We start from the raw sequence: 26,667 nt of genomic DNA on the forward strand, positions 1-26,667 counted from the left end.
AGCTTTTCATCAATAGGATACAAAAAGCGTGGATGCTGTTCAGGTTTATATGTTAATATTGCGTAATTAGGTACTTTCTCGCCTATCAGGAAATACTCAATTCTTCCTTCACTTCTAATACGTACTCTTTTACACTCAAATCTAGTAAACTTAATCATCGCCCACGCTTTTTTTCCGAGTGACGAAAATCTCATTTTTTTTTTACTTTTTAGTGCATTTTATACTGTTTTTTAACCGTGTTTTTTTAATATTATTGTATTCCGTTCCTGTTTACATGCATAAATTTAATAAATAAACTTGAAGTTATTGAAATATGACTTAAATTATCTTGAGTGATGTGGCTATTCGATTAACAAAAATTACAGCAAGTACCAATTGAGGTGAATTATTGAATCGTTATGGCTAATTTCACATGCATCGTGAAGTATTTGAAAATCTGGCCTCGTCCTAAGTCGTCCTAACGCCGGCTCAGATTCTCAACATGCCGCTATGGCACGTGAAGGTTTGGTAAAAGTGCCTGTTGCACGCCTCTTACGAATCACACACGATATCAGAGAAAGCAAACAGCATTTTTTTTTCAAAGTGGCTGGATTTCTCTCGCCAACGCATATCGTATTCAGGACATGGTTACAATGAACAAGGATTACGTTGCCTTTTCTGGCCCGTGACTCTTGTTCGTGCTTTCTTGGAGAAATCGTCCGCATAAAGCATGAGCCATCTGTGCTCAAAATGTCTAAAAAGATTTTTCAAGCGTATTCCATTCATTATTCTAGAAGCGATGGAGTTATTTTTGGTTTTTATTCAACTGATTTTTTTTTCTCCATCGCATTTACTTTAAAGGAGATGAATTTCCATTCATTGTGGTGGAATATTTATCACAAAGTTATTTCATAAATGATGGAAAAATATGAAAGGATGATGGCAAAAATCTTCGATGTACGTGGTGTACCAAGATAACGAACTGGCCATCCTACCCTGAATGCAAATATTTAAATGCCTTTGTTTAGTGTGGGGCGAGCTCTACCTTCGCCCTAAGTTACTAATCTTCAAGGGGAATCACTGAGGGATAGAAAGTGTGTCCAAGATGTACAAATATGAATTTACGGCGATAGAGCCATGTGAATCACTAATTCAAACCGTTAACGTCATGTATTCACCTGCTTGAGAAACCCGTTCCTGCCCGTGTTGCTGTTTCTTTCATCGTTCCTATTGCTTCCCAATCATCCCCTGCTAATGGTACGAGATAGCGACTTAGGATCAATCATCTATCACCAAACAGTATAAACTGCACTAAAAAGTAAAAAAACATTTTTTGAATTCAAATGAGGAAAATTGAAAATGTGGGTTTTGAAGGGCCTTCTAAAATTTCGAATAATTTCCAAAAAAATTACGTTCTATTCAAGGTTTTATTTACTAAAACTAAGGAACATATTTGCTTGGATTGATTATATAATGTCGTATTTAACCGTAGTATTTAAAAATTAATATACTTATCATTTATTTATTAAGAGCGTTTGATTATCTATTCCATTCATTGAAACTACATTTTTACCTTTTGGAAAAACATTACACTTAGTTAGCATCTTCCCCAATAATGATGTCAGTAAATGTGGAGATTAATATTTGGGAAGATTGCTTTGTAAATGGAGGAAGATAGAATTATAGCTGGTGGCAGCTGTGGTGTCTGACCCCTTGAAATTAGTGTACCCTCCTTACGTTCAGGTAATGAAAGTTTGCCACATGATTGAAGTTCAATTTCCATGGCGTACTGTTTTTCTGCGTCAGCGTTGTCATAAGTATTGTTTCCGCTTACCGCCGTGATTTCTAAATACCTATATTTTTGTGTGGCACAATTTTCGTGCATTAAATATGTTTTTATTTTAATTTTGATGTTTTTTTCCTTAATTTTATTGTTGATAGGTATATTACAATCGTACAAATAGATTATTAGCCGCAGATAGTGCAGCGTAATAATGTCTTGTTTATATAATAAGTTTGTGACATAATACCCGTAGTAAAGACTTAAATTTGAGGTATGGCTTTAATAAATTAATATTCAGCGTGAATTTAGTGTTGTGACTCAAGGAGGTAGGTTCGCGACTTCACAATTCAAATCATTTCACACACACACGCACAAAAAACAAAACTTATAGCATATTTTTACTTATTTTGCTATTAAAAACGACATCCATGGAGACGGAAAATCAGAATAAGGGTTTCGGATACTTTAATACTTATAATTTAAATGGACACTTTTCGGAGCTCTTTGAGCCGACCGTGATATATTTCGGATCATATTTAGTTTTAGTCACTTTAAACTCTGAATTAGTTAGTCCTTTGCATAAGATGTTGGGTGAATGAATGTATTTCACATTGTGAATACAACAATAAGAGATAGTTTGACGATGCAATGTACACACAATGATTGTGAAAAGTTTCTAGTGATAGCTGGTACACCGTGGTTGTCTAAGGTTATTATGTGATTGATGAAGATGCTTTTCGGAGATATATGACCTAATAGGTCATATATTGCCGAAATAGGTCATTGACCTATATTGTAGTGAATAGATGCGTCAATATAGTACTCCGCCCATAATATGGGACGCTAAGCCGTCCTACAATTGCTGTCTTTCGTTAAGAGACTCCTTATAGTCGGCGGATATGTTTTCCGACTGCAGCGGAAGGGTCCACCAGAAGTGGTTTTCACGATTCTTTTCATCTTGGGCCAAGAATACAATTAGAGGGGGAGATTATAAGCTTCTGGCCAAGCTTCAGAGGCTGGATTTCCTTAAGGAAACCATTGTTTGTGTGTTTTCCCTCATTTCCGGGTAACGTTTGCCCACCGCTTAAAAACGACCACATTCAAAATCGTTCTTTGCTTCAAAAATCATGAGGGAGGAACAACCTCAGCTTCGGATCTGGATAGCATTTTCGGCTATTTCACAGAAGCTACTGCAACGTAAGCTATTTCCATTGACGCGATACTTGTCTGACCAGATTTATTCCATCTTCTGAAACATTTCATCCACAGGTACATGCTCATTTGAACAGTTTCCTGTTTTTATTTTCTTTTATTTATTACATTAAACTGAATGAATGATGCAAAAAATTGGCGAAAAAAGGATTGTAAGCTCTATGAACTAATTTTTTATTTTCCTTACAATTTTCAAAATAATTTTTAATTATATTGGTTTCATCAATTTTGTAAAATGTTACTTTTCCTGTTGTAGTGGCATCATACGAAAGCTATTTCGGATCTAAATTAACGATTTTCAACCAAATCGAAAAGGTTTATAAACCACATTATTTTTAAAGTCCACGATGCATCATTGAACCCCAATATTTGCCTGTAATTAAGTATCTATTAAAACATTTTTTACATTATTGTTAAACCATTTTATGAAGAAATAATTTCCAAATACCCCGGTTTTTCCATTCTATCTATCTTCGAACTACTTCTCTTTATTAATATTTATCTTGGGATTCGCTAATTTGATATTAATTCATAATTTTAATAAATTACATTATTATTTATATGCAGCGGTATGATTTTTCTTTATACTAATGCAATCTGCACGTCAGGAATTTCTAAATATAATTCTTGACCTGCGGAAAGCCTATTTTAGACGCGATGTTGGAAAAAGGCAGTTTACTTGCTGGGAGTGAAGGATGTGAAGCAAACGGAGAATTGGAAGTGAATCTGTTGGCCCTTCGGATAGGGGATGAACAAATGTAGGACCTTTGCCAAGTTAAAGTATCTATTCTGTTTGGAAGGCACGTGTATCTGAAAGCGTCGTTGAATTCTACTTCTATCAAAACCAACTGAGACCTCTGAATGAAACATCAATTCTGATTTTTATAATTACAACCTATGTTTTACAAATCTTTTACAATTATAAGGAGCTTTGTAATGTTGTTGGTGGTACACATTGCTACTGACCAAATGGGTGCTGGTTCAAGTCACGGGTGAAGGTTCAATTCCCCAATGCAAATATCCTTAAAAAGCTAGATGGCCCAGGGAAAGGAACTGGCCCTCCTACCCAAAATTAAGTACGTATTTTCCAGACACAGCAGATGTAATTTCTCTGCAGACTAAATTTTCTTTCCGTGTTTATTAAATACTAGCTGTCCACCCGCCGTTACTCGGGGAGGATAGTACCCAGTGATGTGGGAACATGGATTTCATGATCATATAGGATTTTTAAGTTTCCTCCTTGGGCGTGTCAAGAGGTGTGCCTACCTGACAGGATGTCCAATCACAGAAGCTGTATGACGCAACGAACTGTAATGAGAAAACGGGGCATGGGACGCTACCAAAAGTAGAACTACGAGGTTTAGGAGCATGAGATTCACCCATGTACTACCTAAGGTCGCAATGCGTGCAGTCATATAGAAGCGCATAGCGGACAGACAAACAGACATCCTCTTTTATATATATGTCATGGTAAATCTAAGCGTCGTGATAGCGCAATTGGTAGAGCACCCGGCCGGCAACCGAGAGGCTCTGGGTTCGCATCCCAGTCAGGCCCTCTGATTTTCTGGCTTTTCTGGCTTCCACAGCACCGTTGTCCTCGTCCTTTTTCTATAATATGTTCCTATCCCTTGCTTTCCTTACCTGTGAATTTATTTGTTAGTAAAATAAGATAGATATTCAATAAATTTAATTCCACGCTTGTGTTCATTTTCGCAAATTATGATGGCTAATTGAGTGAGCCAAAGCTTTATTGCAGTGTATGCTTCCTTGCCCCGAGTGGAAGTATTATATTTGGAAGAATAGACAAAATCGTGTATATCTGAGCATCTGTAAGCGTTGTTTAAAGGTGGGTAGGTTTGGATTGGTGTCTAAATAGAGTGTAAGCTTCACACCCCGCGGGCGCGGGTTCAAAATTCAAATCCCGGTGGTGGCAGAAAAATTTCGGAGGTCACTCCATTCCTGCATGAGTGTTGTGTGGTCATGACTTTAAGCAATGCACTCTGAATTCGCGAAGGGATGTTAAGTTGTGGTTCCCATGGTTCCTTACGTAAAGAGCAGGCTAATGCCGACGCCGGGTTTCTCTCCACCCTTCCTTCTCTCATGGCACACCTCAATAGGGTGGTTTCCTATTATTTTTTTATTGCCTAAATCGAAATATTATTACTCCTGGAGTACGTATTTCGCGCTTTTAGATTTTAAAATGACGATATCTATTTTTCGCGATCAAATGAAAAGTGAAAAATTTCAAGCGCGCAAAAACGCGACGCGTAAGTAGGAAAGTCCGTGCGACGCATTTCTGGTTCCCCCTCTCTCCTTGTGAAGTGACCTTGATCGAGGCTCTGAGCGCTGATAGGACGCAGGATGCTAGCGGATAGCAGAGTACCTTGCTGAATGGTAGCGCTTGGCTTAAAAAAGGTTTATTAATACCTTATCAAACGAAGAAAACTTTCCGACCTTAGCCAGTTTTAATAGGTGATTATTAAGACATGTTTCCCTGAGCTCTGTGCCTCATGAATGCATTGGTAACCTCAGACGATGTATAACTCCTATCCTCTCGTGTAGAAACTAGGTCCCTGTGACGTCACGCGGAGAGGAATCGCATGGGCGCCAATCTGGCCTTTTTCAAATTAGGATAAAATTTGACCCTTGCCATTCGTCTAAACCGGTATTTCAAAAACCAAATAATTTGTGTATTATGAATACACTAATGGTGGGTAACGAATCGCAATCAATGCCTATCGTTTTCTTTGATGAAGGAAACTACCCTATTGTCGGTTGCCTCCTCCAAATACCATAGAATCCAATCTATCATGCTAGCACTCAATACATGCATCAACGTGCAGGCTGCACGCAACGGGATGTATCTCATATGGCTATAGCCTTGGGAAAGAGCTCTGGCCCGTCCAGTGATAAAAAAATCAAATCTGACCTGTAAATTGATCTTGAAATGTTTTTTTTGAAACTGTAGATTCTCTTTTGAAGGTTATTTATGATAATGTGACCCTACAAATAGGCAGTGATTTTTTAAAAATATTCATCTGCGATAAATTGATTGATTTAGAAGTGATTTTGTAAGAGTGATTGATGTGGTGGCGAGAGTTGGCTTCCCATCTTGTGGGTCCGGGTTTGAATCCCGGCTGTGGCGGATTTTTTTCATATACTACCAGAACTCTGCTTGAGTGCTTCGTGGAGGGTACCTCAAGCGCAGCACTCCGTCCGTCGGATGGGACGTTAAGCCGAGATCCCCTTGGCCAGGGGCGCAGCTAAGAATTAAGGCTGGGGGGGGGGGGAGGGGTTTAGGCGCAACTAATGCTGGAGAGACTGGGGGTATGGAATACCAGCTAGGGTAAGCGGTAGGTGCTGGGGCCCTCCCCCCAGAAATATTTAAGATAAATTGTTCAGAATGGTAAGTTTTACGGCTGTGTGAATAGTCTGATGTTTTGTTTTTGAGTCATCAGTCTCTCAAATACAAGTTACAAAATTTGTCACATTAAAATATTTTTTTTTTTTTATCTCTGAGCTCTGGGGTGGGGGTTTATCCCCTATACCCCCTCCCCCCTCGCTGCGCCACTGCCCATGGCGTCCGTCGATAAGTGTAGGCTAAAGCCGACGCCGGGTTTTTCTCCATCCTCCTTTCCCTGACCTCCCCACATGACGCAAATGACCTTGACTATCGGTTTACTCCTCCAAGTGCTTTAAATACCAACTGCGTACAGCTTCTTTGACCAGTTGTGATTCACGCGTAATTTAAGATGAATCTCATTCTGGTTTATAGCAATCGCGTTCATGAGCAAGCTGTTGGTAAATTCTCTATAAAGATTCAGAGAGATATTTGAGAATTCGCGCCAACATTGACCGCGTGTTCTTAGAGGATATGGGAACTCGGTATTAAATCCTGGGGGTTATCGCACTTCCGTTTCGGGTCATGTTGTGCTTTTATTTTTCTTCTTTCAAGAGTGGCTTTCATGAATGATCTAACGGTGCAGAATGACTGTACCCGATGATGAAGGATGAAAATAATGAATTATGCAGAGCCTTGTCATCCTCGTTAAAATACCGTCCACACATGCTGGCGTCGCATTTGAATGACGTGGCATTACAATGGGGAACACCGAGTATAAATAAACATAAGTTTTTATTGTGAACTTTATCTTTAATTTACTCTACGATTTCAGAAAAATACATAGAATTTTACTGTTACCTACTCTGTATTCATCATGGTGAACCGATACTTGTTTGTACTATAGTTGAAGTCGCAATGTCTGTTCCATAATATTAAAATAAGAGCATTGATTCTGAAGTCTCGGTGGAGTACCATATGGTTTAGTGGAGAGCTTCGGCCGTCACATTATGGAAGTCCATTGTACTTGAGTTACGTACAATTAAATTAATGAATGGAATAGCCTGGGGCTACAAAGACTGATTTTTTTTAACTGCCCGGGCGAACGTGGCATAGTGACCAAATTTAGGTTCGGGCGAGTTGCGCCCTTGATTTCCTGCGCTGTCTTACCAGCGCGGTGTTCAAACGTCTCTTTTCAACCCGGAAAGGTAATATTTTCGCCATCAAAACGTGTTCGTTACGATTTCTTAAAATTTAACTTTTTGTGTTATTTATCTAAAAAATTTTGTTGTGTTGTTTCCAAAACATTTTTTTTGTGAAGCATCGCTGTGATTTCTATAAATCCTTTTTTCGACCGAATATCGACCAGTGAAAAAGGATGCGAAAGAGAGGCAATATGTGGGAGGGAAATGATAAACTGATTGGTGAATAGAATGGAGAGATTCGTCAAACCAACGAAAGCCTGGTCACACGATCATTTTTTCCATCCCTCAGAATGATAGCTCCAACGATAGGTTTTCAGTACCCAAAAGATTGATCACTCGACCCATCATTTTCTGAATCAAACTGTCATTTCCGTCGTACCTTGTACCATCTCCTTCACTTTCCTTACTTATAACTGTCATTCAATCATAAGATTATCGTGGCGTTACAAACGCTGGAAGTGGCCATGCGTTCTGATTGGCCAAAGGACGGTGCCAGCGATGGTTTCAGCGACGGGAAAAGGGACGTGCCGAGCGATGGAAAAAGGGATGGGATTGCCATCTCTCGAGCCATCGCGGAAAATGATCGCGTGATTCAGGTTTTAGTATCTTTTATACCTTTAACGTGTACTGCGATTAGCGGTTGTTACTTTTCATGGAGGAAGAACGAAGTAGGAGAAGAAAATCCGCACGGTACCTTCCACAATGACACTTCATATCCAACCATGGTTTCGACACTTCTACGTCGCTATCAAGACCTTGACGTTTACTTTCCCATCTTTCACGTGGTTTCATAATTTTTCCTAAAAGGTTGGAGCAATCGCCGGAGCTGTCCCTCGAAAAGGATGGAAAAAATCATAGCGTGATTCAGGCTTTAGGATTTTTGGAAGCCTGAATCACACGATCATTTGTTCCGTCCCTCTTAGTGATCACTCGAGCGATCGCTTTTCGAGACCGGAAAAATGATCGCTCGAGTGATCATTTTTCTGAATCGCACGGTCCCTACCCCGCCACTGCTTTTCGCATCATTTCCGATATCGCAGCTCGTTGTAATAGGAACGCTTCACGAAAATATATAGCGTGTTTATGTTTACCTATGTCGTTCCCACGATTATCAAACGTTGCGCTGCAATCGCTCCATATGGGCATGCGTGCTGATTGGCTGATATGGGGTTTCAGTGACGGTTCCTGCAACGGGAAAAGCGACCGGACGAGTGATGAAAAAGTTATGGGTATCCTCATCGTCGGAGTGATCGCGAAAAACAATTGCACCCGACGATCATTTCCGAGTGATTGGTGTCATTGCTCGAAAATTGCGAAAGAATGATCGTGTGATTCAGTCTTTTCTTAAACTGAAGATCATTATCGTCCTGGCCAGCCAATCAAATCCATAGCGCGATCTCTGATTTTGTAATTTCAATCTTGGTTCAATTCGTCCAAGCCAAGAAGCGCGCTCTGGTTTATTATCTCCTCTTGAGAATGGATCGGAATTCACTGCCGAACTTGGTGCTTCTTTTGCGTTCGCAAGCCAAATCATCGCCTGCTTGTTTTCGAATGCCCTACGGCGACGCGATGCTGGGGGATGCGGCGGCCTGCGGCAATGGGATCGCCGGGGTAGCCGAGGAGGGTCGTTGAGCGCGCCTGGAATTCGTAGAGGGGTGATCGTTCAATTCGTCACGGGCCGTCAGACTCACTCCCGCCGAGACACAATGGCCACTCGGGCTGATCTTGACCAGAAGCGGCGGCTTAAGGGGCCGCCGGCATGCGAGCAGACCGCCGCTGCCCCTGGACTAGTTGGACAGTATTGTACAACTTGTTTTTCGCTGCATCAAGCAATACAAGTTATAATTTCTCGAATAATAACAATACTTCAGTAAAAATTTCACGAATTTTGCCGTAATTGATTCGCTTAAGAGCTTTTCCGATAAACTGTGTTAATAATAATACTTCAGTAATACTGGTAATATTTTCGCGAATTTAACCATGGATGATTCGCCTTAAAGCTGTCCCTGTAAACCCTGTTCACCCCAGCTAGCCAGTTAACAGTACAATTATTGGGCGCATTTGTACGTGTTGTGTGAGTAGTGTTTTGTTTGTGTTCGCAGAAACCTTAAAAATTGGCATTTGGACATGAATAATAACAGCAATTTTTTATGACAACTTAAGAAAGTATTATAGTAATAATAAATTAAGTATTTTCTTTTTTTTTACTTTTTACTGTGAATATTTATATTTTTTAATTAATTTTATTACCGTCTTTTTTATTGCAAGTGGCAAATTTTATAATTTTGTATATTTTTTCTTTATCCGGTCGGCATCTATATGCGTTATGACTTATGAACCACTGCGAATTTTAACGGGCTCACACGAGTCGCCGTTGCCCTGTCGTTTTTTGGTTACTTATTTCTCATTCAAAACCTACGCTATAACCTTGAAATTTTCATTAATTGTAGAGATAAGCTTTTTCAACCCTTCCTCTATCTCAAATATTAAAAAATACATCAAAGAAAATTATGAAGGAAGCCTTAAAAATTTTTGATACAGGAAAATGTTGACTAGGGTCTACTTTTTATGACTTGAAAATTTCGGTTGGCTAACTAAAGTTTTAAGCGAGTAATTCGACACCAGAAAAGACCGTTTGCGTTGGGGGAACTCGTACTCTTGCGGCAGTAGGTTCGCGTCTGCGCAATTCAAAACAAATACTTTTCTTTATTGCAAAAAAATGTTCATCTATAACCAGGGTGGTTGTAAAATCACGCAATTCAATTCCCTTGAAAAAAGTCTTCATTTCCCCTTCAATATAGCCTTTCGATCTTTTTCTTAAAATTTCCGGAGTGCGAAATTCAATAAAATACATTTTTTTAAATATTCAAATTCTTTTCGAGTGTAGTACTTTAATATAAGCACATGGAAAAATAGTAAGTAGTAAACTTAATTAATGTCAAATGAAATTCAACATACGGTGTCAATTTTGAATTGACGCGTTACAAAGGAAAACTAACAATGAGCACCTTAGCAACAATAACTTGAAAATCTTTGGTAGCTTAACCATAGTCCTAGAACTAACCGATGGTCTTAATAAATAAAAGGGAAGTTTAAAAAAAGGAGTCAATTACGGTTTTACGGGTTCGGTTTAATGTATCATTGGGAAAAAATACCTCTTCTTTCCGTATTAATGACAAAAGTCCTCAGCCAGCCGTAGCGCGGTGGTTCTTTTGATTCGTGGATCATGACATAAATCTTCCCGGACATCATGAAAAATTCCTGGTATTTTCGGCCTTACCTTTAAAAATCTGACAGGATTCAACATCCATCGAGGTTAAAAATCAAAATATGGCTTCAAAAAATGTGGATTATTCAGTCCAGAAAACAACCCGTTCGTACGGCTCAATAGAATTCAAAAAGATTTTGTTAAAATAAAAAAAAATCTTCAATTATTACTCAGTCTTTACTCCATCTTTTTGATTTTTGACATCACTGATGAGCGCGGTAAACCAGCGGATCAAACGTTAGACTACTGATTACGCGTTTTCGAAGCTTTCGGACTCCCTACACAATAATACACCGGAGTCTGATGTGGCTCAGGTAGAAGAACTTGCCCCCACTTCCCTGAATGTTTGTAAGTTTCACGCCTGTGGTTTAGTTTGGGGTGAGCTCTTCCCTCGCTGATCTAAAATAACCTACAATTTGAATCTAAGTGAGTAAGATCAATGTATGACAATTTTGAAATAAAAATGTAAGTAAAATAAGCGTAGGGTATTTGCTTTTACTGGCTCTAGCCCTTGACTCCAAGAACCGCTCATGATCAAATTCGACAGACAGTCTAATGTTTACTGGGATCTACTTTGTGTATCTTGAAAATTTCGTGATGATGGAATAAGTAATTCGTCGCGAAAAAAAAGAACGACGTAGCTGGAGTGACACGCCTTCTTAAAAGCTCTAAGTAAAACCGGAAAATATTCGGAACACTGCAAAAGCCTTCATCACGCTCCGTTTACCATATACATGGGTGAATTGTCCGCAAAATGCTCATAAACGATATGGGAAAAAGTGAAAGTAGTTTGGGAATAATAGTTCATGCGGCCTCACAGCCTATTATATCAGAGTTGTTATTGATAATCGCAGCTGCTGAATAAGCACACTACGGGAATGGCAGTTGTGCATTGGTTCTTCGCACATCCCCCGAAAAACAGTCGCTATAAAAGGAAGATTATTTAAATTTGTCGTCAATCGGAAAACGTGAAGAAAAGTTCGAAACGTGTTATGCTGCTATCACGTTTGTTTTGTGAAGGTGGTTCCCTTGGCAACGTTTACACTCGTGGTATGCTCTTTTGACCTTGTGGAGGGATAAATATTGTGCTGGCGGGGAAGGGGGATAAATAGTATCGGGTTTGCGGATAGAATAACATAAAAATTAGGCCGAATTGTGAATTAATGATGGAATCAAGCAGTACAGGTCAGGGTGAAACGCAAAATCCTAAGTGTCAACCCACCTCAACCAGTGGAATATCAAATTTAAAAATGGAGAAATCCCATGATACGCATCCCTGAGATGCATTTATACCTATAAAAATCGAAACCCCCAGAAAAATTGCCTATTCTCGGCCTTCTAGAATTATGGTATAATCCTATAAATGGAATGCGATGGTTTCATGCTCAACTTTGTGAGATTTCTTCGTCGCAATCAAAGAAAACATTGTAATAATTGCACCGAATTTCATTGCACACGGCCTTTTTCAGTCCTACTCGGTTTATCAGGTCATGTACCATAATTTTTCTTCGAAATTGTTACAATATATACAATATATATTATACTATATACAATGAATTCTTCTTTTTAAAAAAACTCCCTAAAGTAAACCCGGAAACCGTAAGGCTTTTTTGTAAGTGCACGAAATCGTAACAACATTCCGTAGATGAAATTCCGTAGAAAAAAAGACTCAATTCCGTAGCTGACAGCGAAATATAAGTTACAACGAAAAAAAGAAACAAATATACCTCATTCAACAATTATTACGCGTGTTTAAAATTAAAAAAGAGCGCGGAAGTTGCCGCCCTCTTTTCATGAGTTGGTGACGTCGTTGTTATTATTATAGTTAATCAACACTATCTGGAAGAAAGTCTCACTGTGGAAGGTATTGCTAGCAAAAATAGTGTAAACAGCAATATATCCCACGATGCCCTTGGTAAAGGAGAGAAGATGACGGATCCAAAACAATACTCTTTCCTTTATTTTTCTAACTCTTTCGCTATCAACGCTGAAAGAAAATCGGAGAACCAGCCCATTGTTGGATAGAGCACTGCGTGAGTCTTACCTTGTCTGGGATCTCCGTGCGTTCCTACGACGGATGCGGCGAGGACCACGAGGAGAAAGCGGCCGGTTGCGCACATGTTAATGGCACGTCTGGGCGGTGTCTGCAGCCGTCGACGACTCCTTGTCGACTGAAATGTGCTCTGGGCGGTGCGTGTGTTTCAAGTGTTGTCTTCCCCCTCCACTTGTCTTCCGCCCCCCCTTCTCCCGCTCCCACCTCCTCGCGTGGGGTGGGGGGTGGGTTTAGGAAGTCTCTAGGGCACACTACCTCGGCAGAAAGCGGAATAGTAATTACAGCGATCGCGTCTTCGACTTTGTATGGAAACAATTTGTATTGCTTACTCTATTTATACTTATAGCAGACATTATTGGAGGGGCGCAGTTAGGGAGGCATTTCTGGGTGTAATTCGGCCGAGCCAAAGTTGCTCTTGGGAAATATATGTTTTTATTGACTTTAAATATTATGAAATATGGTCATTTGTCGTTTTTTATAGGTATTTTTATTTTCAATCTATTTCTTTTTCATGACTTCAATTTATGAAACAATTGATATAGTCTTGGAGTTTAGGTCAGGCAAAAATGAAATGTAAAATTTATGAATTCTTCTCCGGTATTATTTTGCGTTCGTTTTGGTTGTGTTTTGCACTGAATTGACGATTTTTTCTCTGGCGTAAACGCCTTGAAAATGCGAGACAAGTCGTCTTCCGAAACGTGGGCCTATACGACTGAGTTAACCTGGTTGAAAACCCGAGAAGAATTTATCAATATAATTCACCTGGAGAAATTAAATTCGTTTATTAAATGCAGAAATGTTTGCCGACGTTTCTATATTTTCTTGTATCTTCATCAGGGCTATAAATAATGGTTGTGACATGAAGGAATAAACGATTTTCACATTTTTACAATAATAAAATAAAATGTAAAAATATTTCCATCGTACATAAATTGAAAAAGAAAAACAAGAATTTTGACGTAATTAATTTAATTTTTATATCAAAATCGTTGTCTTTTTTCATTTATGTACAATAGAATTCTTTTTATATTTTTTTATTTTATTGCTGTGAAAAGCATTGTAAAAATCGTTCATTCCTTCGTGTATTTACTTATTGTAACCATTATTCGCAGCCTTGATATGTAATATCGAAACGTCGGCAAACATTTGTGATTTTCATTTCCCAGACCTATGCTCCAAGACTATATGAAATATTTTAGTTCTGATGTTATCTGGATGTATAGCAATGGGCTGTGGCGTAGCGAGGGGGTTTCAGTCTCTCCCCTCCCCGCGAATATATAAACACAGTCACCTTGCTTCATAAGAGACAACAAAATGTTGAAAAATCAGGAATTTATAAAAGATTTCTTTGAAAAATGAAAATTTTCTATTATGAAAAGTATTAAAATTAGTTTAAACCCCCTTTACTTAGGACCTTGTTTTTTAAAAAATTTTCCCCCTGGTTTTGGATCCCCCCCTCCGAACAAAGTTCCTGGCTACGCCACTGGCAATGGATGTTTCCCCGAAATCAATAGACTCCGACCGTCACACCGATCACCATGAAAGGTGGCAATTATGTGTGTATTTTCAAGGAGAAGGGTTATTTTACTGCCTATTTTTCTGTAACCTTGTGATCTTGCAACGACCTAAAACTGCCATTGCAGGTGTTTCGGCGACAGTTGTGCATGCAATATCTTTCTGCAGCCTTCATTTTCGTTCTGCGACGCAGCTGGGGATTTTCCCCAGCATCGAATGTAAAATGACGGCACAGATCTTTCTCTTCGTACGAATTTAATTGAAACTAAAATTTTCCTGCGCCAAACTTACGCTACGAAAAGAGACAATGTTATGGCCAGTAGCGGCATTTTCCTTTGATCGACGCCGTAGAAAACATTGTTTACTTTTCGTGGTCGCAAAAGGGTCTATGTGCTCTCTAATAGATATATTTGGGGAATATCTTTCATGAATATCTCGTTGTATGCCGGGATATAAAAATAGCAGTCCTAATCGGTAAAAAAACAGTATCCGACATTAGTTACAGATGCAAGCTAAATACCGCACACTTAGAATAAAAATTAGTCGGTATTAAAGCTAATGAATTGAATATCATATTACAGCAATCATTATCTACTTAAAATTACCACTAAAGCAACTGCAACTACTTTCGACTATCTTTGATAAACTGCGTTTAAACTTCTCAGTTTTCATAGATAATCGAAAAAAGATGATCTTTGCAAAAATGTCTTACGTGAATTTGCAAATCAACGAAAATAAGAGAATGCTACCCCGAGTAGAGAAAGTAATAATCTGTGATCGAGCTAAATTTCATCATCCAGCTCGTATAGAATAATGTTAAGGTGCGTTTACATTGTATAACATGTTATATAAAACAATTTACGTATAACATGTTTTACGAAAAAGTTACAAATCCGTGTAACATGTTACATGTGACATTGTGTTATAAAACAAAATATCATGTTAGGGTATACAAGTTTTGGTTTCCCATACGAATCGGGACTTCTAATGGTAATGGGTTCGTTCACCAATTTTTTATTTATTTTCGATTGTGATTTAGTTGGAAAATGAGTAGGCTGTTAATTTTTCGTTTTTATATCCGTCGCCTAATAAAAAAACGACTGTGTAGACAAACGAGTTGATGACGTCACCGACTCTTGCCGAACGGGTCACCGCGTCCTAGCTAATCCTAGGCCTCGTGCGTCGACCTCACGGGACTCTTTTTTATTTTCCCTATTGTGAGCGATTTCATCCTTCACCGCGCGTTTCTCTAGGAACGAAATAATTAACAGAAACTGTAATGGCGTCAAACAATTAGAAAACTGTGCAGCAGAAACGTATTTTGCTTTTAAAGTTTTCTCCCTATTGTTTTTATGCTGGGCATGTGACAGTAGTATTAAGAATAATATTCTTTTGCATTTGTAAAGCTGGGTTAAAATTTATCTTTAAATGATTTTATCATTAATAAATTCAAAGTTGACTATTAAGGAAGTATCTGTGGCCTTAGGCAGGGCTCCCCAAGGGGAGTTTTGTGTTTTAAATTTTTTGGTGCTTAGGGCTTACAAACTTATACAAAAAACCATGGTATGTCAAAAATTAAAAGTATTTCTGTCATTAAGTAAAAGAAATCAATTTATGTGTGGCTATAAATTCTGTCTTCTATCCAAATGTACCAGATGATGACGATGTGATCTTGACATTGAATAGCGTCTTATATTCGCAACCCGCTTTGCAGATATTCATAGCAGTAAGAATATTTTCTTAAACTCAACAAGTTTCAAAGTTTCTGTCTCCGATTGTTGAATGACATTCTATCAAACGCTATCAATTAAGAAGTTCCTCTAAAATCTATAATCAGTGTTAGATACCGCGTTATGACTACTTCGCTCAATTTTGGAAAAATTTTTATCGCTGTAGGAATAGCACTCGCTACATATGGTAATTAAGAGAAATATACGTAAAAAGAATTTTGGTTGGGGGAAGGGGTTGAACCGTTGTACTAGGGAGGGTGGTCTCCCGAGACTAATGTACCGTATTAATTTGTGTGAGAGGCGATAACGTGTTCCCTGTCCCTAATCGGAGCCAGAAAGCATGATCTGCTTGAAATGATCTAATGATCTGTGCCCAAAATGACCGTAAAAATCTATAGTTTTAATAATAATATATTTTTTTCCAAAGCTGTGAAGCTAATTTTTCGTTAAGTGCAAAATTGAAAGGTTTTTTTTTTTCAATAAAATTTACCAGTAGCGTAGCCAAGAATTTCGTTCAGGGGGGGGGGGTCCAAAACCAGGGGGGAAATTTTTGAAAAACAGGGTTTTTAACTAATTTCAACACATTTAATGACCGAAAAAAGAAAAAATTTGTTAAAGAAATATTTTGTAAATTCATGATTTTTCAATATTTTTTTTTCTTTTATTGAGGAAAATAATTGTTTTTGTATATTTTCATAGTAAGTATTAAAATTAGAACTTGTAAACATTTGCCTGTATCTCAAATATAAAAAATTACCTCTTTATATTCTCGTATGTTATTTTTTTTGTTCAAATGCAGATAATTTTGCAAATAATTCTACTCAATAAGCCCTTATAATTTAAAAATTAAAACGTTAGTTTTAAACGAGTTATTCTTGGCGAGTTGAGACGAAAAAATCTACTCAATAAGCCCTTATAATTTAAAAATTAATACGTTAGTTTTAAACGAGTTATTCTTGGCGAGTTGAGACGAAATACGACCGGCGGAGGGGGTGTGCTGTGAACTCTTTGAAGACAAATGCTCCCCGTAGCGAGTTTCAGCGGTAATTATTTCCATCCCTATTTATTCTTGGTCAATTATAAAACACTCCTTTATTCCTAAAGATTATCGAAATATTTCGTAAATTTCAAATCATCATCATCATGAGTGATCGCAGCGGAGATTAGTTAAACGCGGTTCTCCTCTCAATCCTCTTTTCGGCTGATTTTTAAGCACCTCCATATTTCTTCTGTTTCACCTCCTTCACCGTCGGCTTCATATATTTTATCCTAGGCTTCCCTATGCAGTTCTTTCCTTCCAGTAGTTTAGGGGCTGATTAAGGTCGTTGTTTTTGGAAGGAGGGCTCATCAATTTCCCCGGCGCCTAGGTGATATCTAGTACCTACCTCTCATCAATAATGCGTCTGTAGTCTGTTATGCGTAGACAAGTGGCTTTTATGTATACACGGTTGCGAAAAATTGCGTCTCGAAATTTTAACCCTGGATACCTGATGCTGGTAGGAACCAAAATGTTTTATGATGTTTAGGTTGAAAACGCACCATTTTTAATGTACAGAAATCATGAGCCAAGCGCTGCGATTGGCCGCGAGTTTGCCATGTTGCCGGATGCTCTGGGCAGTTCATGGCTTCGAATGCTATACCCGTAGCTTTACCTACCGGAGAGCGCGATGTATCCAAGGACAGGGGCGCAGCTAGGAATTAAGGCTGGTGGGGTTGAGGAGCAACTAATACTGGGGGAGGTGTAGGTGCCCTCCCCAAATTTTTGACAAAGACAATTTTTGAGACAAAAGGTTCAAAATGGTGGGCTTTACGGTTTTCTGAGGGATATTCTATCAATCCTTACACTATTCTATAAGTAACATTCATCCAGTTAAGTAAAATGGATTAAATTTTAAAATTACTCTGTGGTCTGGGGGGGTTTATCCCCCACAAACCCTCCCCCCCTCGCTGCCCCACTGTCCAAGACATCCGGCAACAAATCTAAATCGCGGCCATTCGGAGCGATTGGCTCAAAGTTTCTGTCATTTAAAAATGATGCGTATTCGACCGAAACATATCAGTAATTATGGTTGTTACTGGCATCAGCTTTCAAGGGTCAAAATTTCGTGGCACGATTTTTCCCCACCATTTATTCACTTAGGATGAAATACACCATGAAAAAACATTTGGCTTAGCAAGGATTCGAACCCGGATCTCTCGAGCATACCTGACCGGCAATCGGAAGATCCGTGTTGGAATTCCGGCTGAGCCAAATCTTTTTTCATTGTAAATTTCACCCTTTGTTGTATATAACTTTGCACCTGTGAGCGTAACTGCGTGCAAAGTCACTTCGATGGCTAAGTTCTAACAACACGTATCTCAAAATTTGGGCGGTCTGGGTCAATATTGCTAATACTGTTAATAAAAATAAATAAAATTCAAGCAAAAAACAACTCTTTGTTTGCAAATGTATGCTTCTTTTTCAGTTGTATGTATTTTTTGTTTTAATTTCAATTAAAATTGTATACAATTAAAAAAATTACTCGTTTTTTCCTGAAAAGTTGCTCTTTGGAGATACGTGATGTTAGAACTTAGCATTCTACTTCTCCCATGGAGTGCTTTGGCCTCCATATATTCATCTTTCATCATATTCATCAATGAATTTAAACACCTTTCGTTTAGCTGGTGAAATAAAAACTCTCATCCGAGAACAAACCTAGACTATTTGTATAATTTTGTAGTGTGTCAGTCAATCTGCATTTTGCGTAGTCACACGTTAGAGTCTATCTCAATCGTACCAAGTGATACAGGGATGGGGTATATTGCGTTCGACGCAGAATCTCTGTAAGCATATTTTATAATTGGTCCCAGCGCTGAAGGTCAACATTACGTAAAGTTGCGGGCAAAAAAAAGTACAAAAACGGACCAAAAACAGCCTGCCCACAAAACGGGAGACAAACAGCGGCAAGCTACAATTAATTCCTGTCTCCCCATTGCAAAGGTTTCAAAATTTTCACGGTTTTCAAGTCTCAAAAAGTTTCCACAGAAGAATGCCCCTCTCTCGTGGGGGGGGGAGTATTCCATATTTCCCGGACTCAATTCATGACCCTCCTCCACCAACTTGATGCTAAATCCGCCCCTGCCACTACAGAAATTTCTGAAAACCGATTAAAAAGCAACCGAAGTGACACAGAAATCAACCTCTTATGGAATGGAGCCTCCCTTTTGTAGTCCCCACGAATATTACAAAAGAGGATTCTCAAGTCGGACTCTAAATGTGTTGTCACCCACCGCGCGTTTAAATTGGTTTACAAAAGTCGCCACTCGCGTCGCTGATGACAAATTGATACGAGTTTCACGGGAAAATACGGTAAAATTTGGGGTATTAATGGAAATTTATATACGTAATGATTAGAGATGCGTGAAAATCTCAAGTGCGATATAAATGCGATGTGTGCTAATAAATGCGACATAGATGCGATGACTGGACTTTTATGATATTTTTACGCAAATTTGCCTTTTCGACGGCAAAATTCGTACATGTTGTGCCGAGCGCAGTTTAAATGCTCCACCGTCACTCACCGCATGAAGCATGTGAGCGATTGGCCAGCTGCTAGTTGGCTGGGACTCTACGTGGCCGCGAACTACAAGTGGGCGCGGGCAAGCTACGCCTCCGCCACTATATGTCTTATTCCTTAATTTATTATTGTTCTACAACATAATTATTTAAAATATTCTGTATTTTGTCATATAAATGTGTTTCACTACATTTTATCGTCATCTACCTCATTATGAAAATAAAAAATAGACGCTATAAAATGCGATAAACTGTTATTGAAAGTGCGATAAAATAAAAATGAAAGTGCGATTTTCATGTATCTCTAGTAAGTATGTGATAAATCAAATTCATAACTTTGCAATGCTAATCCTTGGTATTGCAAACATTTTTCCCACAGCAAAATATTTGAAAAAGTGGATCGTATTGCACTCATCACCGCACCGCGGACATTTTTGAAAACTGATTAAAATGCGACCGAAGTGGCAACAGAAATCAGCCTTCTAAGGGATGGAATTGGGCCTTCTCTATGCAGTCCCCATTGAAAATTATAATGTCACGCTAAATTACGAAAATTGCCGTGTTATTTTTCAAAGAGGTCCATCTCTATCGCTGCCGGTTCGTTCTCGCCGCTCTCGACTCTCCTCAAAGGGCTCTGTCTCCATTTGCATGAAATAGTCTCGGCGAGTGTGTCGGAGTGGTTTGGCTATTTCCGTAGGCGGGAGGCGGAGGGCTTTCGAGACGGTGACTAATCCCGCGGGGATGAAGCGACGAGTCTACGCAATTGGTAATGTCCGACAGAAGTGTGCATTCGAAGCTTCCCGATGCTCAAGCTTAGGTGGCAAAGGATAAAGTCAACACGATACCAGTTGCTTGCCTCGGCGTAAATAGAAACAGATCCTTTATTACCATAAGAATAAAGTCCGCTGAATCGGGAATCGTACCACGGACTTTTGGCTTTCCGGGCCAATGCGCATACCACTACGCTATCCAGGTTCCTGATTTTTTTATGGCATAGGTCCGTGGTTCGATTCCCAGTCCAGGGGAATTTTTTCTCGTGGCAATTCATGTATATTTCACCGCCGTTCACGTGGGAGACTTCGAAGTATTACATGTAAACAGATCGTTTATTGCCATAAGAATAATTTCCCCTGAACTGGGAATTGAACCACGGACCTTAGCCTTTCCGAGCCACTGCTCATACCACTACGCCATCCGGGTTATTTTATTCCCACGGCAATTTTACCGAAGTTCACGGCGTTGGATGTTTCTCGTAGCAATAAATGTGAATCTCACCGCCGTTCACGCGACAGGCTTGAAATAAAACACCAAGGATGGCATTAGCGCAGGTGAGGGGCCTGCATAGAGGAGGCCCAATTCCATCCCATAGAAGGCTGACTTCTGTTGCCACTTCGGTCGCATTTTAATCGGTTTTCGAACATGTCCGCGGCGTGGTGATGAGTGTAATGCGAGCCACTTTTTTTTCAATATTTTGCATTGTAATGTTTGTAATTCGAGGAATGTCATTGAAAAGTTATGAATTTGATAGACCACACCATCATATCGATGTCTAAGTTCTAACAACACGTATCTCAAAATTTGGCCTGTCTGAGTTATTACTGTTAATAAACAATAAAATTCAAGCAAAGAACAACTATTTATTTGCAAATGAATGCTTCTTTTTTAGTTTTATGAATTTTTTTGTTTTTAATTTCAGTGTGCTAGTAAAATAAATTAGTCGTTTTGTTTGCTCTCCGGAAAAGTTGCTATTTTTGAGTTACGTGTTGTCAGAACTTAGCCATCGATATGTATAAATTTCGGTTTAGACCCCTGATTATACCTTATTTCTCCGTGAAGCTCGGATCACTTTCTCCACCAGCGACGCGAGTGGTGACTTTCGTAAACGCTTTTAAGTGCGCGGTGGGTGATAACACATTTAGAGGCCGGCCTGAGGATCCTCTTTTGTAATGTTCACGGGGGACTACAAAAAGGATGAAAAGGATGCATTCCGTAAGAGGTTGATTTTTGTGTCACTTCGGTTGCTTTTTAATCGGTTTTCAGAAGTTTCCGTAGGGCAGATGCAGATTCAAAATCAAATTTGGTGGGGAAGGTCATGACCTGGGTCCGGGGAGTATGGAATACTCCCCGGCGGGAAAAGAGAATTCTCCCGTGTAAATTTTTTTAAATACCCATTTATTACGTATTCGGAGCCTAAAATTTCAATTTTATTCTAAAAACAGATGAAATTGAAAATTTTTAGACATTTAAGGATACAAACACTATTAAAGTAATATGAATAAAAAACTTTTGATAAAATTTGGGGGGTCATGACCCCTGTGATCTCCCCTAAATCCATCCCAGCTGAAGGTGGCAATAAGTGCACTGCGATCCATTTTTTTCCAATATTTTTTTTAATGAATATCAATGAAAAGTTATGATTTATAGAGGTCACATTATCAGAAATGTAAATATTGGTTATCAGCCCTGATTTTAGCTTATTTCTCCGTGAAATCTAGATCATTTTGCCCATCAGCAATACGAGTGGCGATTTTTGTAATCCTAAATGAGGAAGTCAACGTGGGCTGTTGACCGTAATTTACACATAAGTGGCAACATATCTGGAGGATAACATGAGGATCCTGTAGAATGTACATATCCGTGGCTTAAGCATAGGGGGCTGATAAAGTAAACATGATACCACGTGCTTTCTTCTGAGTAAATAGAAATAGATCGCTCAAGGTGACTGCAAAGTTGCCGAAAGCTTAGGACATTTGATCCCGTAACCTCAATGTTATTGTTGTCATCAAGACCGGATTTCGATGACAATATGCCCTTAGATATTCCACTTATTAGGTCCTTAAACCTTTCATTTTGAAGTTTGTTAATTACACGAGATATGATAAAATACGTAATTACTGTGGTGTATAACAATATGTGAAATGAAACATGCTGTGATTGGTACTAACCTTTATAAAAAATAAATGATAGTGTTTACTGTGTTTCGAATAGCGAATTTTTTTCTAGCAATTTAAATGTAGGCCCCTCTTGCTCTTTAGGCCATAGGCTGAAGCCTAGTTAGCCTCCAGGAAAATCAGGCCTGTTTACCATCAAGGTCTCATTCAAAGATTGGTTTAATGCGACTGTGAACTCAATTGTCCTTTCAGCTTTGTATTTTAATTGATTTAATCACTGTATTTTTCTCTTTTATAGAAAAATCTTCCGAAATCATTGGCACAGTAAATAATGGTTTCGCTAATAGTGGGCGCTCGTCGCTTTCATAGCGGCGAGAGTTTTCACTATCCCTCCCTTCCAGTCCTAACTTTACCCTGGAGGCATCAACGGGCTCCTATCGCAGCAGTGCCTCCACCCTTTTTCCTTCCCGTTCCAATCCCCTCCCTGGATGCGTGGGTCTATCAGTTTTGTTATTGGGTGCCGGCCCTGGTTTATTGTTACCTTTCTCATTCTCTGTCATCACAGCGAATCTTTTAACACATACATAATTCTTCTTTACATACTTAATCACCTGCTCTCTGTATCTGATCCGTAGCCTACCTCCGTCGTTCTTTCCTTCCACCTTCCTCATGATATGGCTGATTAAATTGTCCCTCATTATACCCAGGATTTTCAAAAGACTACTCCTCTCTCCTACCCTTCTTGGAACTTCAACGTTACTCACACGATCTATCTATTTGAGTGTCAATATTACTAATGTGAATGGAAAAAAATTACTAAATTAAGTGCTTGTTGATATATTTTATCAGAGTCATAAACCTCTCCATATGAGTGGGTGTACATTATAATGGAAACAGAGTTTTTGAATGCATTGCTTAACCCATTTTCATCCACAAGCGTGCAAGTACACGGCCTGAAGCTGGCCACAAACACAACAAGCGTACCGGTACACAGAATACATAGTGATATCTATCAGTTGATCTTGCTGCTATCTTATGAGTTTTTTGAAAGTTTTTGTCTAGATAGTGTACCTGATAGTAGCTGCCATCTGGTGGCTATTTAGAAAATTTTTTCCATTGTAAATCGCCTAATAAATATTTATTTATACTTCAACCAAATGTAAGAGCAGCTAACTCTTAACAACATACCAAAATTTGGTCAAAATTAGTCAACAAATACTGTATTAAATGTCTTACTTAAACCAACTCCACAAATGTGTTCAAATTCTTTAAAAGTCAGGTCGACTTAAATCTCAGGAGATGGATGCGAATCGGTTGAATTGAAGCAGAGAAAGTAATTGTTTCAGGAGAAAATGTTATTCCCATAAAAATTAAGGGCTCTTGAGAAAGATTGGGTGTCAGACTTTGAATGCAATCTATTGAAAAATTAAATCATTTTTCCATCCTTTTCAAACTGTCTGTCAATTAAAATCAGTCAATCACAGCAATTGTTAACTAATTACCCATTAAACTGTGTGATGCATCCATATTTATTTAGGTCATATCCCTCATGTTATGACTCAATTTATATATGCTTGTCCAAAAAACACATGTCTTCCGGTAGTATGTACTCACAGGAAAAGGCATCTCTAAATATGTATTTGAAAATAATGGATTAATAAATAATTTTCCGTATAGTATAACATGGAAATCAGTTTAAAATGAGAATTAATATTATTAGATTCATTTTTCTTATTCTCGTATATACCTCATTTTACAGTCATACTGGATCAAACCCAGGAATTCATTTTTAGGGCTAGAGATTATCGTTAAAGCATCATCGTATTGCCAAAAAATGTGAAATTTATCATATTTGAAAATTGCATTGCAGTCTGCCTATTTTTAATGCCACGATAGATCCCATTCTCAAACCAAACTCTCCCTTACTAATTTTCTTCTCAAACTATTTATGCATTATGATTTCTCTAACTGTAGTTATGTGCTCATTGAGGAAGTTAGTGAAGGTAAATTAACAGAGTGATTATTTGTTTTTGGTCCTTCAGTATCACCATAGACTATGTATATACTTACTCTATGGTATCACTTTGTTATTGTAGATATTTTACTCTGGTATGATATAGATTTTATATTACCAAGTGCTCTTTCTCTTTAAAGATCGAGTCTGTGGAATTGGCCTTGAAGTTGCTCGATGGCTCAGATTTGAAAGGACAGAAAGTTCATGTGGAACGTGCAAGATTCCAAATGAAGGGTGACAAATATGATGCCAATCTTAAACCTCGGAAAAAACGTAAGAAGGACAAGGAAAAGCTGAAGAAGATGCAAGAAAAGTGAGTTATCTCCCTCAAATTTGCATTATCTTACCATTTGTAGTTTTACATAGGTCCTTTTTGGTGGAAATTCAAGATTAGTCCTTTAAAGAGTGGCTTTTTTGTTGCTTTATCCATAAAATATTAGGTGTTTCATTTTTTATTATAATTATAGGTATTCACCAGGTTTTATGTGTTTGTAGTGAACAGGTGTAATTGATGAGATATTTTATGTAGATTCTGAAAATGATGTTAAAAATTCTGTCATACTACAGGTTATTATTTTGAAAAATCGCAAAATAGTGAATTTGAAAGAATAGTAATTTTTTATTACTTTTCTCAATAGCAGCACTTGCAGGTAGTGAAAATATTTTCATGGAGGATGGAATGAAAGTGTCAGGGAACTATCAGTAATAGATAAATATAGCTGTGCGAAAAATCCACAGAGAAAAAATCATTCGCCTTGACCGGGATTCGAACCCGGATCCCTCGATTTCCGGCCGAGTGCTTTAGCCAGTTCAGCTACCGAGGCGTCATTCTTCTCGGTAGCTTAACTGGCTAAAGCACTCGGCCGGAAATCGAGGGATCCGGGTTCGAATCCCGGTCAAGGCGAATGATTTTTTCTCTGTGGATTTTTCGCACAATTGTGCATTGCGGGTGACTCCCGTAAAAGTTATCACCGTGGCTAGTCCCGGTATACTTAAATTAATATAGCTACATATTTAACAGGAAATATACTCTGAATGTATACTTGCAAAAACATCCACTTTTGGAGTGTGTTTGGGTGTAAGCATTCATTGTAGTCAGCCATCATATTTATTCTCCACTTTCCTTTGTATCTATTTTCCATCAAAATAATTTTCTGTTGAAAGCTCTCACCATATTTTCATGTAATATTAACCAGGTTGTGAGTAAAGTATCATAGATGGGCGTGAGGTAAGTGAATTTTAAAGTTATGACCATGAATTTTTTAGGATTCCCAAGTGATATTAGTATGTGGCAGAAATCCTTTTACACCTGATTTTATTGTATAAATGAACACCCTTCTCTCTCTTGGTTGCATGCCTGAGAATTTCATAGATGCTGTAATTGTCTTGACAACACACCTATTTCCTAAGTAATTAACAGAACAAAATCAGCTTTTTGTTGTCTCTACCAGGAGAATCTCATGTTAAAACTTTGTATATTCTTTTCATGAAGGTCTGATCCTTAAGTTATCAATGTGTTTCAGACACATTCAGATCTGGAATCAAATCATTCAGTGCATGATGGATGAGGGAATCCTCAGTAACTGTTGGTACACCTTACTCCTTGCTAACTTTGAAACCAATAGGGTAGTTTCCTTCATCAAAGAAAATGAAAGGCATTGATTGCGATTCGTTACTCTTCATTAGTGTATTCATAATATACAAATTATTTGGTTTTAGAAATCCCAATTTAGACGTATGTTAATGATCAATTTTATCATCATATGAAAAAGGCCAGATTGGCGCCCATGCGATTCCACTCCAGGTGACGTCACAGGGACCTAGTTTCTACACGAGAGGATAGGAGTTATACATCGTCTGAGGTTGCCAATGCATGCATGAGGCACAGAGCTCAGGGAAACATGTCTTAATAATCACCTATTAAAACTGGCTAAGGTCGGAAAGTTTTCTTCGTTTGATAAGGTATTAATAAACCTTTTTTAAGCCAAGCGCTACCATTCAGCAAGGTACTCAGCTACCCGCTGGCATCCTGCGTCCTATCAGCGCTCAGAGCCTCGATCAAGGTCACCTCAAAAGGCAGGAGGGGGAACCAGAAATGCGTTCCTACTTACGCGTCGCGTT

General features: G+C 38.5%; 2 protein-coding genes across 2 annotated transcripts in view; one reads left to right on the top strand and one right to left on the bottom strand.

Annotated features, from left to right (window-relative positions):
- Positions 1-12,968, bottom strand: part of LOC124169345 — a 71,454-nt gene extending 58,486 nt beyond the window's left edge. Inside the window, exon 1 of the mRNA XM_046547931.1 lies at positions 12,832-12,968. Coding sequence (XP_046403887.1) covers positions 12,832-12,907 — 76 coding nt within the window. The 5' untranslated portion in view covers positions 12,908-12,968. The remainder of the gene's footprint in view (positions 1-12,831) is intronic.
- LOC124169342 (HIV Tat-specific factor 1 homolog) overlaps positions 1-26,667 on the top strand; it is a 109,479-nt gene that overhangs the window by 73,016 nt on the left and 9,796 nt on the right. Inside the window, exon 4 of the mRNA XM_046547924.1 lies at positions 24,687-24,859. Within this exon, the coding sequence (XP_046403880.1) occupies positions 24,687-24,859 (173 nt within the window). The remainder of the gene's footprint in view (positions 1-24,686; positions 24,860-26,667) is intronic.

The sequence above is a fragment of the Ischnura elegans genome, chromosome 12 (assembly GCF_921293095.1).
Source record: "Ischnura elegans chromosome 12, ioIscEleg1.1, whole genome shotgun sequence".
NCBI lineage: Eukaryota > Metazoa > Arthropoda > Insecta > Odonata > Coenagrionidae > Ischnura > Ischnura elegans.